The 17061-nt window shown below is 39.0% G+C and overlaps 1 protein-coding gene across 1 annotated transcript in view; it reads right to left on the reverse strand.

Annotated features, from left to right (window-relative positions):
- The window catches only part of Jmy (junction mediating and regulatory protein, p53 cofactor), a 69980-nt gene that overhangs the window by 32528 nt on the left and 20391 nt on the right, over window positions 1-17061 (reverse strand). Inside the window, exons 2-3 of the mRNA XM_013015809.1 lie at window positions 16110-16283; window positions 4862-5012 (exon numbers count right to left, since the gene is read on the reverse strand). Coding sequence (XP_012871263.1) covers window positions 4862-5012; window positions 16110-16283 — 325 coding nt within the window. The remainder of the gene's footprint in view (window positions 1-4861; window positions 5013-16109; window positions 16284-17061) is intronic.

The raw sequence follows: 17061 nt of genomic DNA on the forward strand, positions 1-17061 counted from the left end.
AAAAAGCTGGAAGTGGCGCTGTGGCTCAAGTGGTAGAGCACTATCCTTGAGCTGAAGAGCTGAGGGGCAGCGCCCAGGCCCAGAGTTCAGGCCCCACGACCGGCAAAAAAAAGAAAATAAAAGAGAAAGAAATACAAGGGCCTATTTAACTCTTCTTGTAAAGATGGTAGGGTAAATATGGTCATAATAATCAATGTAAATATGTGAATAAACTTGAGGGGATGGGATAGGAATATGATCAATGGGGTGGGGAAAACGAAGGAAGAGATAACACTCATCAAGATATATAACATTCGTGGGCTGGGAAGGTGGCTCAGTGGTAGAGCACTTGCTTTGCATGCCTGAGGCCCTGGGTTCGATTCCTCAGCACCACATAAACAAAAAGAAAAAAAGCCGGAAGTGGGGCCGTGGCTCAGGTGGTAGAGCACTAGCCTTGAGCTGAAGAGCTGAGGGACAGCGCACAGGCCCAGAGTTCAGGCCCCACGACCGGACCCCCCCCCAAAAAAAGATATATTTGTAACTTGACATGTAAATTTAAAAGCCTTTGTACAACAACTTAAAAGATAATTTTAAAAATAATAAAAACTTGGAAGTAGTGCTGTGGCTCAAGGGGTAGAGTGCTCTCCTTGAGTTGAAAAGCGTTCAAGCCCCATGACCAACCAAAAAATTAAATAGATAAAATAATAATAATAATAAACTAAAAAGAAAAACTAGAAAGCCACTTTGAATGGAGACATAAAGAAAGGCTAAAACTCTTAAGAAGCTTAAAAATGTTTAGAGACCTATAGTGTTTCTCTTGTATAAGTTCATTATATAGAAATGTGCAGAAAAAGGAATCAATTTCAAGAACTCCAACTCAGTAACTCTCTTTTTTTTTTTTTTAGCTCTAAAGCTCAAGGCTAGTGCTCTACCATTTGAGCCAGAGTACCACTTCCAGCTTTTTTTGCTTATGCGGTGCTGAGGAATCAAACCCAGGGCCTCGTGCATGCAAGGCAAGCAAGCACTCTACCACTGAGCCACCTTCCCAGCCCAGTAACTCTTCTTGTTCAGATTAAAAGGCAACCTAGCAGGGAAAATAACAAGAACTGAGAATTTAAAAATATAAACTGCAGGTGGCTCACGCCTGTAATCCTAGCTACTTAAGAAGTTGAGAGCTGAGGATCACAGCTCCAAGCCAGCCCAGGCAGGAAAGTCTGTGAGACTCTTATCTCCAATTAACCATCAAAAAACTGCAAGTGGGGTTGTGGTTCAAATGATAGAGCCCACCTTGAACAAAAAAGATAGTGCCCAGTCCTAGAACCAGCACCAAAAATGCCCCCAAAAAGTCTAAAAGGCCAGGCCTGGTTAGCTTACCCTAGAATTCTAGCTACTGAAGAGGCTAAGATCTAAGAATGGAAGATTCAAAGCCAGCCCAAGCAGAAAAGTCCAAGAGACTCAGCCCCCATTAGCCACCTGAAAAAAAAAAAAGCCAGAAGTGAAGCTATGGCTCAAATGGTAGAGTAGCAGCCTTGATTGAAAAAGCTACTGGACAGCACTCAGACCAGGAGTTCAAGCCCAAGTACCAGCACAAAATAAGAAAGAGAGAGAGAGAGAGAGAGAAAGATTTTTTTTAAGGAAGCATGTAGAGGCTTCACTGTTTAGGAAAAAATTTTATCTAAAACTGGAGACAAGTTGTAAAGACCAATAATTCAAACTGTTTACACAAAATTAAAAGTGAATTAATTATATATTACACTTATGTAATAACTATGCAGAAAATAAGCATGATCACATACAGTTGGGGAATTACAGAGTTGAGAGTTTTCCTTCTAATATTTAAAAAAAAATGGGGAGGAGGGTCTGGTCATGGGGCCTGAACTCTGGGCCTGGGCGCTGTCCCTCAGCTCTTCAGCTCAAGGCTAGAGCTCTACCACTTGAGCCACAGTGCCACTTCCGGCGTTTTTCTTTTTGCTTATGTAGTGCTGAGGAATCGAACCCAGGGCCTCATGCATGCAAGGCAAGCACCCTACCACTGAGCCACCTTCCCAGCCCTAATATTTAAGTTTTTTAAATTTTGATTCTATTATTTAACTGTAATATAAAGGGATTTTTTAAAATTAGAGAACAGTATCTGGAAAGCAGACTCTAAATGAGATACAGATTTGCAAGAACAGTTTATAGTAGATCAAAGCATCCTGAACATTTCACTTCAAAGTTTTTTTTAAAAGATACTATTCTTGTGTATGTGTGTACGTGCGTGCAATCCTGGGGCTTCAACTCAGGGCCTTGGTGCTGTCCCTGAGCTTTTATGCTCAAGACTAATTTTTACCATTTGAGCCAGAGCTCCACTTCTGGCTTTTGGGTTATTTAACTGGAGATAATAGTGTCATGAACTTTCCTTCCCAGGCTGACTTTGAACCACAATGGAGATCTCAGTCTTTTCAGAGTACCTAGGATTACAGATGTCAGCCACTAGTGCAGAAGATACTATTTCTTAATATAATGTGGTAGTTTTCCTTTGTAAACTTTACAAATTATTATTAGGCTGCCTAGGTCACATGGAGGCTTATTTTTGTGCTAGACCTGGGACCTGAACCCTGGGTGCTACTTCCTGGCCCTTTTTGTTGTTTTTTTGCTCAACGCTACCTCTAAACCACTTGTGCCACAGCTCCATTTTGTTTTTTGGAAGTTACTGGAGATAAGAGTGTCATGGACTGGCTTTTAACCTAGATCCTCAGATCTCAGCCTCCTGAGTAGCTACAATTAAAGGAGTGACGTACCAGCAACCCATCTTGGTTTATCTTTTTTATAAGAAAACTACAAAATCATTTTCCAAATTTCTAGAATTTTAACTATCCAATTCTGCATTCCCTCAACAATGCAGAAAGAGTTTTGGTTACCCTATATCCTCCCCAGCATTTTAGATTGATGGTATTTTTTACTTTAGCCATTGTACTGCATGTGGTGTTATCTTTCTCATTGTGATTTTAATTTATATTTTTTAATATAAATTACATGACACTTCTTTCCTGTGCTTATCATCCTTATCTTCATGTGACATGTTCAATAATGTCCCTTTCCCAGATTTTTAACTGGACTGTTTTCTTATTAAATGAGGGTTCATTATATACTCTAAATACACATTTTGTTAAATATGTGATTTGAAAATATTTTCTCTCAAATACTCTTATCTTTTCATGCACAGTGTCCAGCACAGCTTAAAGAAATGAAAGCCAGCCAGGAGCCAGCAGCTCATGCCTATAAACCTAGCTACTCAGGAGGCTGAGATCTGAGGATCACAGTTCAAAGCCAGCCTGGGCAGGAAAGTCCATGAGACTCTTATCTACAATTAACCACCAGAAAACTGGAAGTGGCCCAGTGGCTCAAGTGGTAGAGCACTCATCTTGAGCTGAAGAGCTCAAGATGGGACAGGGCCCAAGCCCAGAGTTCAAGCCACACGACTAACAAAAAAAAAAAAAAAAAGATGAAATCCATTTTGCCAAATTTTTCATTTATTGTCTGTGTTCTTTATCACTTTTAAGTTTTATGTTTTTTTCTTTTCAGTAATTGCTAAGAATCCCCTTTGTAACACACATATAATTCTAAGATAAATAGGTGTTTTTCTTTCATATTTTCTTTTGGAAGTTTTATGGTTTTATTATTTATATTTAGTATTCAGTTTTACATATTACCTATAATTTATATAAGTAATTTATTTTTCTGCATATAAATGTCCAACTGCGGGGCTGGGAAGGTGGCTCAGTGGTAGAGCGCTTGCCTTGCATGCATGAGGCCCTGGGTTCGATTCCTCAGCACTACATAAGCAAAAAGAAAAAAGTCGCAAGTGTCGCTGTGGCTCAAGTGGTAGAGCTAGCCTTGAGCTGAGGGACAGTGCCCAGGCCCAGAGTTCAAGCCCCACAACCGCCCTCCCCTCCCCCCCAAAAAAAGTCCAACTGCGTTACTGTCATTGTTTCTTTTCCCTTGCAATAACTGGTTTATCATTAACTTATTTTAATTGTGAAAATACTGTACAGAGGGGTTATAATTACATGGGCAAGGTAATGAGTACATTTCTTATCAAGCATTGTTGCCTCCTCCTTTGTTTCCCCTTCCCATCCCTTCCCATCTCCCCCCTTCCTTTTTTCAACATAAGGACTTGAGCATCTCATTGTTGCAATGGGTCCACCTGTATCCCTATTTAAACAATTTGTTTTTTCCCTTCCCCTCCACAAATTATACCAACATCAAATATAGTGAAAACGAGTTACACCATGGTGGAGGGACCTACAAAGCAACAAAGAAATGTTAATGTCATTGTTTTTCTCCATGAACTTGCTCTATTAAAGATTAAATGGTCAGGCTGGGAATGTGGCTTAGTGGTAAGAGTGCTTGCCTACCATGCATGAAGCCCTGGGTTTGATTCCTCAGTACTACATACATAGAAAAGGCTAGAAGAGGTGCTATAGCTCAATTGGTAGAATGCTAGCCTTGAGCAAAAGAAGCTCAGGGACAATGCCCAGCCCCTGAGTTCAAGTCCCAGACTGGAAAAAAAAATTAAATGGTCATATTTGTGTAAATATTACTCTACCTTCTGCTTTATATTTCACTAATTTAGAGGAAAGAAATGTGTATACCTAATCGCTCTAACATGACTAAAAGAAAAAAGAATCCGCTAATAGTGGTAATTCTTGAACTGTTGGCACAAGTAATCCTAATACAGTTTTCTGTGTAATTATTCTGAACATAAAACACTTTTCACTACTCACCTTCGAAAACATCTAACAAGAGCAATATAGTAATGAAATCCCCCTCTGTATAAATAGTGTAAGCTAATTTCAAAAACACTAATTTTTAAAAATAGTAACTTTACTATAAGATTTACCTTTTTGAGCTTTAGCTGTGATTTCAAAATATTTGACAGTAAGATCCTGGATAGACAGTACGGCCATGTGAGCTTTCCGTTGCCAATCAGCATCTTCCTTTTGTAGACTCTCAATTCTTCGAGGTCCCAGATAATCATTCTCCATAGAAATCTTTGAAGAAAAGGGAAAAAATAAATTCATTTTTTTCCTTTTACTGATTCCTCAAATACTTATCAAATGTTTGTGTCAAGCATTTGTTTAATATAAAGTAAAAACAATACTACTCTACTACTTGTTTTAGTCTGCTCTAGAGGGGAAACAAATCTGTCCCATGTTCCTTCAATACATAAACAGAGCGTGCATGATGTTTATGGGGTAGGAAGGTGGCTCAGCAGTAGAGTGCTTGCCTCACACTCATGAGGTCCTGAGTTCGATTTCTCAACACCACATAAACAAAAAAAGCTAGAAGTGGTACTATGGTTCAAGTGGTAGAGCTCTAGCCTTGAGCTGAAGAGTTCAGGGACATCACGCAGGCCTAGAGTTCAAGCCCTATGACCAGCAAAAATATAAATAAAATAAAATGCTGTTTAGGCTTATAGATGGTGAGCAATTTCTATGTTCCTTTATGGTAACTGTATTTTCTGATTAAGAATTATTAATAATATATTTAATAAAATGTCATTGAATGAAATATTAAAGTTTTTAAAGTTGATAATGTAAATATCAGCCTTTATGCTTTTTTTCAGTGCTGTGGTTTGAACACAAAGCTTTACACATACTAAGCAATCACTCTATCACTAACAAGAGTGCTCTTTTGATTAAAAAGCAAGAAAAAATTAGCTTATATTACAAGTCACCCACAAAAAAGGAAACAAGAACAAATACAGAAATATGCAAGGTAGGGCTGGGAAGGTGGCTCAGTGGTAGAGCTCTTGCCTTGCATGCCAGAGGCCCTGGGTTCGATTCCTCAGCACCACATAAACAAAAAGAAAAAAGCCGGAAGTGGCGCTGTGGCTCAAGTGGTAGAGCCCTAGCCTTGAGCTGAGGGACAGCGCCCAGGCCCAGAGTTCAAGCCCCACGACCGGACCCAAAAAAAACAAAACAAGAAATATGCAAGGTAAATGCTGAAATAGCTGCAAAAATGGTATTAACAGTATTAACACAGATGTATATTTCAAAATACTACAAATTTAACAGGGACGAATAGCAATGGATTTTTTGAACATATAATTTGGCTTTATAATACATACAGAAAAGATTGTTAAAAATAGTGAAAAGTAGCCAGGCGCTGGTGGCTTATGTCTGTAATCCTAGCTACTCAGGAGGCTGAGATCTGAGGATCGTGGTTCAAAGCTAGCCCCCACAGACAGGAAAGACTGTGAGACTCCTATCTCCAATAAACCACCAGAAAACCAGAAGTGGCGCTGTAGCTCAAGTGGTAGAGTGCTCTCCTTGAGCTGAAGAGCTGAGGGATAGCGCCCAGGCCCAGAGTTCAAGCCCCACGACCATCAAAAAAAGAAAGAAAAAAATAGTGAAAAGTTTACTATACTATGATTAAGATAATCAAAAACATAAAAGTACCAATCACAGGCTGGGAAGGTGGCTCAGTGGTAGAGCACTTGCCTTGCATGCATGAGGCCCTGGGTTTGATTCCTCAGCACTACATAAGCAAAAAATAAAAAAGCCGGAAGTGGCACTGTGGCTCAAGTGGTAGAGCGCTAGCCTTGAGCTGAAGAGCTGAGGGACAGCGCCCAGGCCCAGAGTTCAGGCCCTGCAACCGGGCCAAAAAAAAAAAGTACCAATCACTAGAAAGTATTTAATGAATTTTTGAAAGTACGAATACAAGACATTCTATAAACAATGAAAAGAAGAAATCAGCAGTGTAATATTTCTTTCTTGTGCAGGTCCTGGGGCTTTAACTCAGGACCTGGGTCTGTTCCTTCAGTTGTTTTGTTGTTGTTGTTAATGTTTTTGCTCAAGGCTAGTGGTACTCTACCACTTGAGCCACAGCTCTACTTCTAGTTTATTTTTTTTAGCAGTTAAATGGACATAGCAGTCTCACAGTTTTTCTTGCCAAGGCTGGCTTCCAATCCCAATCCTCACATCTCAGCTTCCTGAATAGCTAGGATTACAGGTGTGAACTACCAATTTAATCACATGGTTTTAGTCCTGAAGCAACAATTTGCTGCCAAGAGGTTTCTCAAAAAAGTAAACAATGGAGGAAAAGCAGGTCTCAAAGAGGAGAAGATCAGGGATTTAGTGTTCATGTGTTAAACTGACTTTGCAATGGTCATAGTCAGATAGAAATCTGGGCATGAATGACTCATAGAAGACAAAGCCTAAGTAAGAAAGAAAAAGGCTCAAGACTGATCCCTGAAAAAGGTTTGAGGAATTCTGAAGTTGGGTAAAGAAGGATCCAGAAGGAGAGCAGCAGCAGCAAGAGTCAAAGGAAGTGAATCTGTCCTGGTCATACTCCATGAAACACTGGAGTAGGACAAGACTGGCATCTACAGCATGACAGTCACTGAACTTAGCAATGCCAGTTCTAAGGTAATTGATAACCTTAATTTGACTATTAACTCCATTACATTTTTATATCTCAACTCTACTAATAATTCATAAAGTCTTCTTGGACTCCCCATAATAACCTGATTGGCACAATGCCTATGCCTTTCTGTAGCACTCATTATAATCATGTTTGTTATTCTGTTAATATGTAAACATGGACCTTCTTTCCCTTCTTAGGCAAGAAGTTCAGGGTTTTTTTGTAACTGTCCAGAATGAATGAGGTTGTCTAAAGTATTTACTAAACAAATAAAATGGAAAATTCAATTCTATACATTTTTGGTAATGAGAGGAATGTTGGTACCTATATAAATACTCTGCTGAAAACTTTGGGGGAGATTTCAGCTCACAGATGGGTCTTCTTTTGGGTTTATTTATTTAGGTCATATCTTAATGGAAGCTCCCACAAAGCAGTATGTGTTAACAAGAAAGAAGTACTCAATGGAGTGAGAATCTGAAGTGATAGTAGGAAAGATGTTCAGCCTACAAAGTTATAAAAGGAAGAAAATAGATACCAGAACATGTAACAACATTATATAGGATACACTTATAAAATAACAATCTTATTCAATAATTACTATTTATGGAAAGCTTTTAATATAACAAGAAATTGTATTATATGAAATAAAGAGATCAAAATTGTAACTTCAATTATATAAAAGTTTTCCAGAAAAAGACCAAAAAATGTTAGTGATGTCATATTCTGGTGGCAGATGACCGTATTATGGTCATAAACAAAAGAAAATGGATTTCTTTCCTCTTGGATTCACAAGCCCAGAAGTTTCCTGTTTTCTAGTCAAGCCAACAATGAACTCATGTTTTCACATACAAAGCCAAAAGGAGGCAAAATCTGAAGTTACCTCTTTTTTACTAGTGTACAGGGAAGGGAGGGAAGTAAAGATAGGATCAAAACCTGAAAATCTCCCTTAACAGCTGGCAAGTAAGCTGATGTGTCATTCCAGGGACTAACCATAAAAGCAATGCCAAACAAAGAAAAGTAAACCAAGAGGAATTTTGGGTTCTTGCTGGTCAAGTTCTGTGTACATCTTTAAAAAAAAATTATTTTGGAGGGTGTGTTGTGGGGCTTCAACTGTGGGCCTGGGTGCTGTCCCTTAGCTCTTTGAACTGTGACCCTCAGATCTCAGTCTCCTGAGAAGCTAGGAGGCAAGAGCCACCGGCGCTCAGCTCTAAATTTGATTTTAATTTTCTCTAGAAGATCATTACTCTATTTGACCCCTCTGGAGTAAACATAAATATACACTGGATATGGGTTGGGTTTTTCCGCTCCCTTTTTAGAGGTAGCTAGTAACAAGAAATTATCTCAATTGTATAACTTGAGTTATACACTAGTAATACTAGTTACTAGGTAGAGCTTCAGGAAGAACAAATTGTGTGTGTGTGTGTGTGTGTGTGCCTTTCTTAAATGGTGTGTGTGTGTGTGTGTGTGTGTGTGTGTGTGTGTTCCTTTCTTAATAAACTTACCATCAGCCGGGCATGGGTGGCTCACGCCTATAATCCTAGCTACTGGGGAAGCTGAGATCTGGGGATTGCAGTTCAAAGCCAGCCCACGCAGGAAAGTCCATGAGACTCTTATCTCCAATAAACCACTCAGAAAACCAAAAGTGGTGCTGTGACTCAAGTGGTAGAGCACTAGCCTTGAGCTGAAGAGCTGAGGGACAGCACCTAGGCCCAGAGTTCAAGCCCCACGACAAAAAAAAAAAAAAGAAAAACTTACAATCTAGTGAGGTACTGGTAGTTCATTCCTGAAACCCTAGCTCTCAAGAGGCTGAAATCTGAGGATCCTGGTTTGAAGCCAACCCAACCAAAAAGCTCAAGTGGAAGAGTATCAGTCTTGAGCTAAGAAGCTCAGATACAGTTCCTAAGTCCAAAATTCAAGCCCAAGTACATGCATACACAAAAAAAAACTTATAATGTAATTGGAGGATAGCAGATACAGCTGTGATGCAAAATCTGTTTTGAAATTAGCAGACATAGCTCTAATGATCAGATGTTTTACAAACTAATTTTTAATCAAATTACCAATTAATGATGATGCTAGAGAGCCAAGTAAATCCTAGCTACTAGGGAGGCTAAGGCAGGTTTATGAGATCAAGCCCAACTTCAGCTCCATAGCAAAACCTACCTCATCAAAGCCAAAGCCAAAGCCCCAGTTCAGTCAAGAGGGAGCTTAAAATAGTCAAAGCAAAGGGAGATAAAACTAGAAAAACCACTTGTGGCCACAGTGAGGAAGTCTTTAAATGTCAAGCTGATGAAGTATGTGCTTAACTTCACAGGCAACAAGATAACAGGATGAGATTTCAAGTGCTGAGTGTATATTTAGAGATTTGATCTTAGATTAACAGACTATAGAAGACAAGTTTAATATAGCAAAATCACCAAGGTTTATTCTTTCTTGTTTTCTTTTTTTTTGTGAGTTGTGGGCCTTAACTCTGGGCCTAGGTGCTGTCCCTGAGCTCTTCAGCTCAAGGCTAGCGCTTTACCACAGCGCCACTTCTGGCTTTTTCTGCTTATGTGGTGCTGAGGAATCCAACCCAGGGCCTCATGCATGCAAAGCAAGCATTCTACCAGCCCCTCAATTATTTTTTATTTTAAAAATAAAAACAATTTTACAACTACATGATAAAGGTTTTAAATGCTGAAAGTAAAAATGTTAATCTTCTATTTGGGACATTATGACTTGATTAAAGTTATCTTCTATTCACAAAACAGTGCAAAGAGAGAGAAATGGAAATAAAAAGTTGTTGTATAGATTTTTTTTTGGGGGGGAGGATTAATTCTGGCTTTTGAACTCAATCCTCACAGTTGGTAGGCAGGTGTGCTTCTACAACTTGGTTCACACCCTGAGCACTTGTTGAAAGAAAGTTCAAATATTTTACTATTTGAAAATAACTTATGCTTTATATATTCAAATATACAGAATATGGAGTGAACATATCCACTATGCTTTTCTTCTAAGCTGCTTTTTAAAAACTCACTTTTCAAACCTAGCAGCTATAACCTACAAAATCTGAAGATATATACAGATTTTTGTCCAACATCTCCAAGTTTGTTCTTCTGGCTTATAATGTTATGATTAGAATCTGAAAATTCCTTTTAAGCTCTGCCAATGATGAAAGGAGTTAGAGAGAAGAGATTTGGTTCCTCCTTGTCCACATCCCTTGACTTTGAAATTTCTATGAGCATTATCCCAAGATTTGCCTCTTCCCAGCATTAGCAGTATAACCCTCAAGCAGCAACAGAATTCAGCTCACTAGTTTTCTTTTCAACCCTGTCCTCATAGTCTAACTCTTCCCTACCCCAAGACAAGCCAGCACTGCAGCTCCAATATCTCCCTCCTCCCTCTACAGATCTGAGTGCCTCCATTGAGGACACTATGGAAGCATTAGTCTTTTCATCAGAGGGCAACTCATAGAGTTATCCTCTATTGCTTTCTATTTATTTATTTGGTTTTTTGTTTTGTTTTGTTTTCTCAGTCGTGGGGCCTGAACTCTGGGCCTGGGCGCTGTCCCTCAGCTCTTCAGCTCAAGTCTAGTACTCTACCACTTGAGCCACAGCGCCACTTCTGGCTTTTTCTGCTTATGCGGTGCTGAGGAATCGAACGAACCCAGGGCCTCATGCCTGCAAGGCAAGTGCTCTACCACTGAGCCACCTTCCCAGCCCTGCTTTCAATTTAATAACCTCAATCCTGTCCCTTTGTTCCTCTAACCTTTCTTTTCTTTTTTCTTTTTGGGGTGGGGTGGGGAGAGTAAAGCTTGAACTCAGAGCCTGCCATTCTCACTCTACCCAGCTACATCTCCATTTCCAGCTCTACCCCACCTAATTATTTTGGGGATAAGAGTCTCAAAGATGATTCATCTGAACCAGGCCTCAGTGGTTCAGGCCTGTAATCCTAGCTACTCAGGAGGCTGGGATCTGAGGATCGAGGCTCAAATCCAACTGGGGCAGGAAAATGGTTCAAAGTCAGACTGGGCAGGAAAGTCCTCCTGCCCGTGAGACTCTTATCTCCAATAAACTACCAGAAAACCACAAGTGGTGCTGTGGCTCAAGTGGTAGAGCTCTTGCCTTGAGCTGAAGATTTGACAGACAACGCTCAGGCCCAGAGTTCAAGCCCCACAACTGACCAAAAAATAATAAATAAAGATGACTAATCTGCCCAGGCTGGCTTCAAACTGTGATCCTCAGATCTCAGCTTCTTGAGTATGATAAGACATGTGGCACCTGACATCTGGCTCTCAACCTTCCTTCCAATGGCTACTGCAGCTGAGTTATTCTTTTTGGTCGGTCATAGGGCTCGAACTCTGGGCCTGGGCGCTGTCCCTCAGCTCTTCAGCTCAAGGCTAGCACTCTACCACTTGAGCCACAGTGCCACTTCCGGCTTTTTCTGCTTATGTGGTGCTGAGGAATCGAACCCAGGGCCTCATGCATGCAAAGCAAGCACTCTACCACTGAGATACCTTCACAGCTCCTGAGTTATTCTTCATTACCTAAGCTAACCCTTAACCATTAACTGTTAATCATATTTATACAAATCATTATATTGAATGCTGGCAAAATGACTAGTCTAATTTTCTGATCAGAATTACAGATATAACTATGGAATATAAACAGTAAAACAAAGAAGGTATTAAATTTAAAACTGCTAACAACATTAAGATAGGAATCATTTTCATTTACATGATCAACAGAAAATGGGATGGAATTAGAAGTATGAAATTTGTGCTATGGCTTTTGGAGAAGAAAAGGGTAAAAAAAAATCCTATGGCACTTACTATAATTGGATTGAAACTTAGTTTATTGCTATTGGATTAATATCTTCACCTTCACTAGAAATGGATATTCCTAAATACTTAAAACACCAGTACAGTTTCCATGCTTTTTTGTCCTACGTTTTCTTAAACTTAGTAGATACAATTGTGCAACCAATTGTTAAGGACATTGTCTAAGAGTTTTATTATACCTAAGACATGATGAAAGGATACTCCCAACTTCTTTTCCTAACTTGGAAAACTTGAAGGCATACAGCACTGGTTAGCTGGATCATGTGCTAAAAACAATGACAGCTCTGTTTTGAATTTCAATGCTAGAAAGAAACCAGTGCCTGTTGTAACATGGGGAAAAAAGTCTATGTTGGTTTAGGTAGCTAGGAGAGTGAAACCAGTTTATAAAACACAAATTTCCTGGCAAGGTACATCACTTGTTCTGATACTGAGTTTTATGAAAAATTATTGTTACTCTGTCTCTTGATAGGCTACTTGGGCAGGGGATTACCTAATTTAGATTCTCTATGAAGCAAATGCCATGAAAAACTTTTGACTGTGGCACTCACAATGCAAAATTTCTAGGCTTTGAGACTGCCTGAAGATGATGACACTTCAATGATAAGCAAATATTGAGTCTTGAATTTTGTATCAGGATAAACACTGACTACATAAAATAAGGTGTGAAGTATCATCTTACTCTTTTTTCTACAAGAGTTTATTTAGGATTGGTATTATTTCTTTCTCCTATTATTTGATAGAAATCCCCACTAATGCTCTCTAGGGCTAGAGTTTTCTAGGTGAAAAAGCTTTAAATAATTAATTCAATTCTGTTAATGGATACAGGGATGCCAAAATGTTTGTCTTGAAACAATTTTCCTAACTTGTACTTTTCTTAGCAGTGAAACCATTTCACCTAAAGTTGCACAAACTTCCTTACATCTGGGTCCATGGCACACTGCTATAATCCTAGCTGCTCAGGAGGCTGAGATCTGATGATCATGGTTCAAAAGCCAGCCCAGGTTCAAAAGCCAGCCCAGGTTCAAAAGCCAGCCCAGGTTCAAAAGCCAGCCCAGGTTCAAAAGCCAGCCCAGGCGGCAAAGTCCACAAGACGCTTATCTTCAATTAATCACCAGAAAACTGGAAGTGGCCTGTGGTTCCAATGGTAGGGAGCCAGCCTTGAGGGAAAAGTTCGGGAAAGCACCCAGGCTCTGAGTTCAAGCCCAACAACAACAACAACAATAAAAAACCTTCCTTATAATCCATTTAAATATCTTTAGAATCCATATTCCCTTTGTTGTATGTCTGTGAGCCAGTACTGGAACTTTAACTCAGGATCTGGGTGCTGTCCCTTAGCTTTTTCATTCAAGACTAGCCCTCTACTACTTGTGCCATGGGACTACTTCTGCCTTTTGGCTGGTTAACTAGCGACAAGTATTAAGGATTTCTCTGCCTGAGACATCTTCAAATAAGTATCTGCAACTCTCAGCCTCCTGAGTATCTAGAATTACACGTATGAGCCACTGGTACCAGCTTAGAAACACAGCTTAAATTATTTTGGGGGCTTACAAACATATATTTTTATCAGGTGTATTACAAAGTGGGAAAAGGAACATAAATTGTCCTAATAGTTTTCTTATCTATGAAGCACGACAGGGTTGTTCTGGGAATTAAATAAGTTTATTTATTTAAAAGCACAACTTCACATATTCATCTATAACAATGAGCTCACATAAATCTAGTCATTATTACCAAATATACATGTAGTTGGATATTCTTAAGAAGAATAAAACAGCTATAGTTGAAATAGTTTAAACATTTTAGAAAAAGAGATGCAGTAAAATGTGCCGGGTAATGGATTTGCAAATGGAGGTGTACATAGCTTAAGTAGCAGAATACCACACTCCAGCAAAAAAGCCTGTGAACAGCTTAAGACCCTGAGTTCAAGCCCCAGGATAAGCACACACACCAAAAATGACAATAGACTATCACTTTTACTTTAAGAAAAGTTAAAAACTATCTCATCTATAATCTGCTTCCCAAGAGAAAATAAGAACAATAACAATACTGGTCAACAGTTTAAGAAGCAAGTTCATTCCATTTTCTAAAGTTAGTCAAATCTAACACAAGGCATGCTATAATGAGACCAAGACACAGAGACTCAATGCTGAACTGCAGAGATGACTGATGTCTGCTAGATATTGCAGCAGTCTACAAGTATGTGAGACACCCAGCCATCCAGATTTTTCCTTCCCTTCTAGTGAGCTTCTCAACAAACTACAGTTCATTTTACAAAACTATGGAAATGACATCCAGAAAGTCTTAGCTATATCATTTTAATCCAGATTCCAAGTTTATGACAAAACTGGATGCCAACTAGCTCTTTTTCAAAAGTATTAACAAAGGCAAGTATGTCAATCATATGTCTGAGCTATTCTCTAGCCTGTTTTATTAATAAAGGAGGAAAAGACACAAAGGCGTACTTTATCTTTTCATACCTTTTCAACTACTACTCATCTCTGCCTCCAACCATAAAGCTCTTATTACAGAAATGGCTAATTTTCTCAAATACACGCTTTCAATCCATTATGCTAAACACACTGTCTATTGTCCTTTCTTTTGGATGCTACAGATTAAACCTAGGGCTTCATACCTGAGCTATATCCCAGCCCCAAAGAAAGTTTCACTGTCCCCAGTTCAGATATACTACTGTTTAAAAAAAAAAAAAAGGTAGAAATACGTCAGTACTGGTTAAACCTAGTAACAAAAGAAGCCCAATATAGAACTGAACTCTAATAATTTGCCTTAGAAAAAAATTAAAATACACTATTTTAAAACATAAAATAAAAACTAAATGTCATGAATCTTAAAGCTCTCCTCACACACTGGCCTTGAGCTCATAATTCTCTTACCACAGCCTCCCCAAGTACTCGAATTATAGGTGGATAAGGTTTTTTTCCCAAAGAAATGTTTCCAAAACTTCTGGTTAAAATATGGGACTACACAGTACCCAGAAAAGTGGAAAATGGGAGTATCCTAACCTATTAAGTATAACAGATTACTTTCTAAACCATTCCACTCTGTCTACTCAGAAACATCATTTTAGACATCCTTAATATCAGATACTGGGGCTGTTCTTCAACTACAAGCTTGTTAGAAAGAACCAGGTATGTATGTCTACATGCCTCTCTCTCTCTTTCTAAATTTTGTAGAACCAGGGACTAAACTTGGTACCTCATGATTCTAGGAAAGCCTTTTACCACTTAAAGCCATACCCTTAACCCAAGATGCTTTAGAAATGAAGACGTATACTACATACATGAAAATTTCATAATGAAACTTACTATTTTTCACAATTCAGATATGCTAATAAAAACAAATTCAAATATCATATTACTAACAAATTCAAATAACACATAAAGGTATACATAAAATGGAAAATAAAATTACACTCATTTTTTCCAAAGTTTCTTTTGGATCCTTTTATCAACATTTTTAATATTTATATAGCAATGTGCACACCTTTATATTATCATAGCACAGTTTTCTATTTAAAAAATTATATACATTGTGCTAATCCTTTTCTCATTTAATACAAAATCTTGGGCTGGGAAGGTGGCTCAGTGGTAGAGCGCTTGCCTTGCATGCATGAGGGCCTGGGCTCGATTCCTCAGCACCACATAAGCAAAAAAGAAAAAAACAAACAAACAAACAAACAAAACGGAAGTGGCGCTGTGGCTCAAGTGGTAGAGTGCTAGCCTTGAGCTGAAGAGCTTAGGGACAGCATCCAGGCCCAGAGTTCAGGCCCCAGGAGTGGACCAAAAAAAAGATACAAAATTTTGAAATTGTTTCTATTTCAACACAGCACCCCACCAAAGCAAATTCCACCCCGCCCCCCCAAAAAAGTACAGGAAAATAAAAGTACCTTAATCTGCTGCCTTCGTAGCATGGCAAGTTCTCTCATGTCTCGAAACGGCTGAAGTAAATACTGATAGAGTTCAGTTGTGGCTTCTGCAAGGCTGCTATAGGCTTCATCTTCCATCTGGTACAAGTCTAAAAGCTCCACCATGCTCTCTATATTTTTGTGCTTGTCCAGTAGCTGTGAACAAGACAAAAACCATACATGAACTGATTTGCTTAACTAAAACTGTTGCACAACAACAGATAGGGAGTTTGAAAAAAAATACAATAAATGGTAAATAAATGAGCACAGAAGCTGGGCACTGTTGGCCTGTAATCCTAGCTACTCAGGAGACTAAGAGCTGAGGATCATGGTTCAAAAGCCAGCCCGGGAAGGAAAGTCCATGAGACTCTTATCTCAAGTGAACCACCAGAAAACCAGAAGTGGCGTAATGGCTCAAGTGGTAGAGTTCTAGCCTTGAGCTGAAGATCTCAGGGACAGTGTTTAGACCCAGAGTTCAAGCCTCATGACTGACAAACATATAAATAAATAAGCACAGGGACCATTTTTCTTTTATAAAATGAGTGTTTTAAGCAAAAATAGTGTAATATATGGTTTATAATACATGTGACTTTTTTTTTTTGTCAGTCATGGGGCTTGCTGGGCGCTGTCCCTGAGATCTTCAGCTCAAGGCTAGAGCTCTACACTTGAACCACAGCACCACTTCTGGTTTTCTGAGTGGTTTATTGGAGATAAGAGTGGCATGGCCTTTCCTGCCTGGGCTGGCTTTGAACAGTGATCCTCAAATCTCAGCCTCCTGAGTAGCTAGGATTATAGGTGTGAGCCACCAGTGCCCAGCTTATATGTGACTTTTATATATTACCAATAACATAAAAAACAGGAGTGAACATGAATCTATAAGGACACACACTAGAAGTGGTACCATATTAAGCAAAATATAAGCAAAAGGAGAATG

This window comes from Dipodomys ordii, unplaced genomic scaffold (assembly GCF_000151885.1).
Source record: "Dipodomys ordii isolate 6190 unplaced genomic scaffold, Dord_2.0 Scaffold28, whole genome shotgun sequence".
In the NCBI taxonomy this organism is placed as follows: domain Eukaryota; kingdom Metazoa; phylum Chordata; class Mammalia; order Rodentia; family Heteromyidae; genus Dipodomys; species Dipodomys ordii.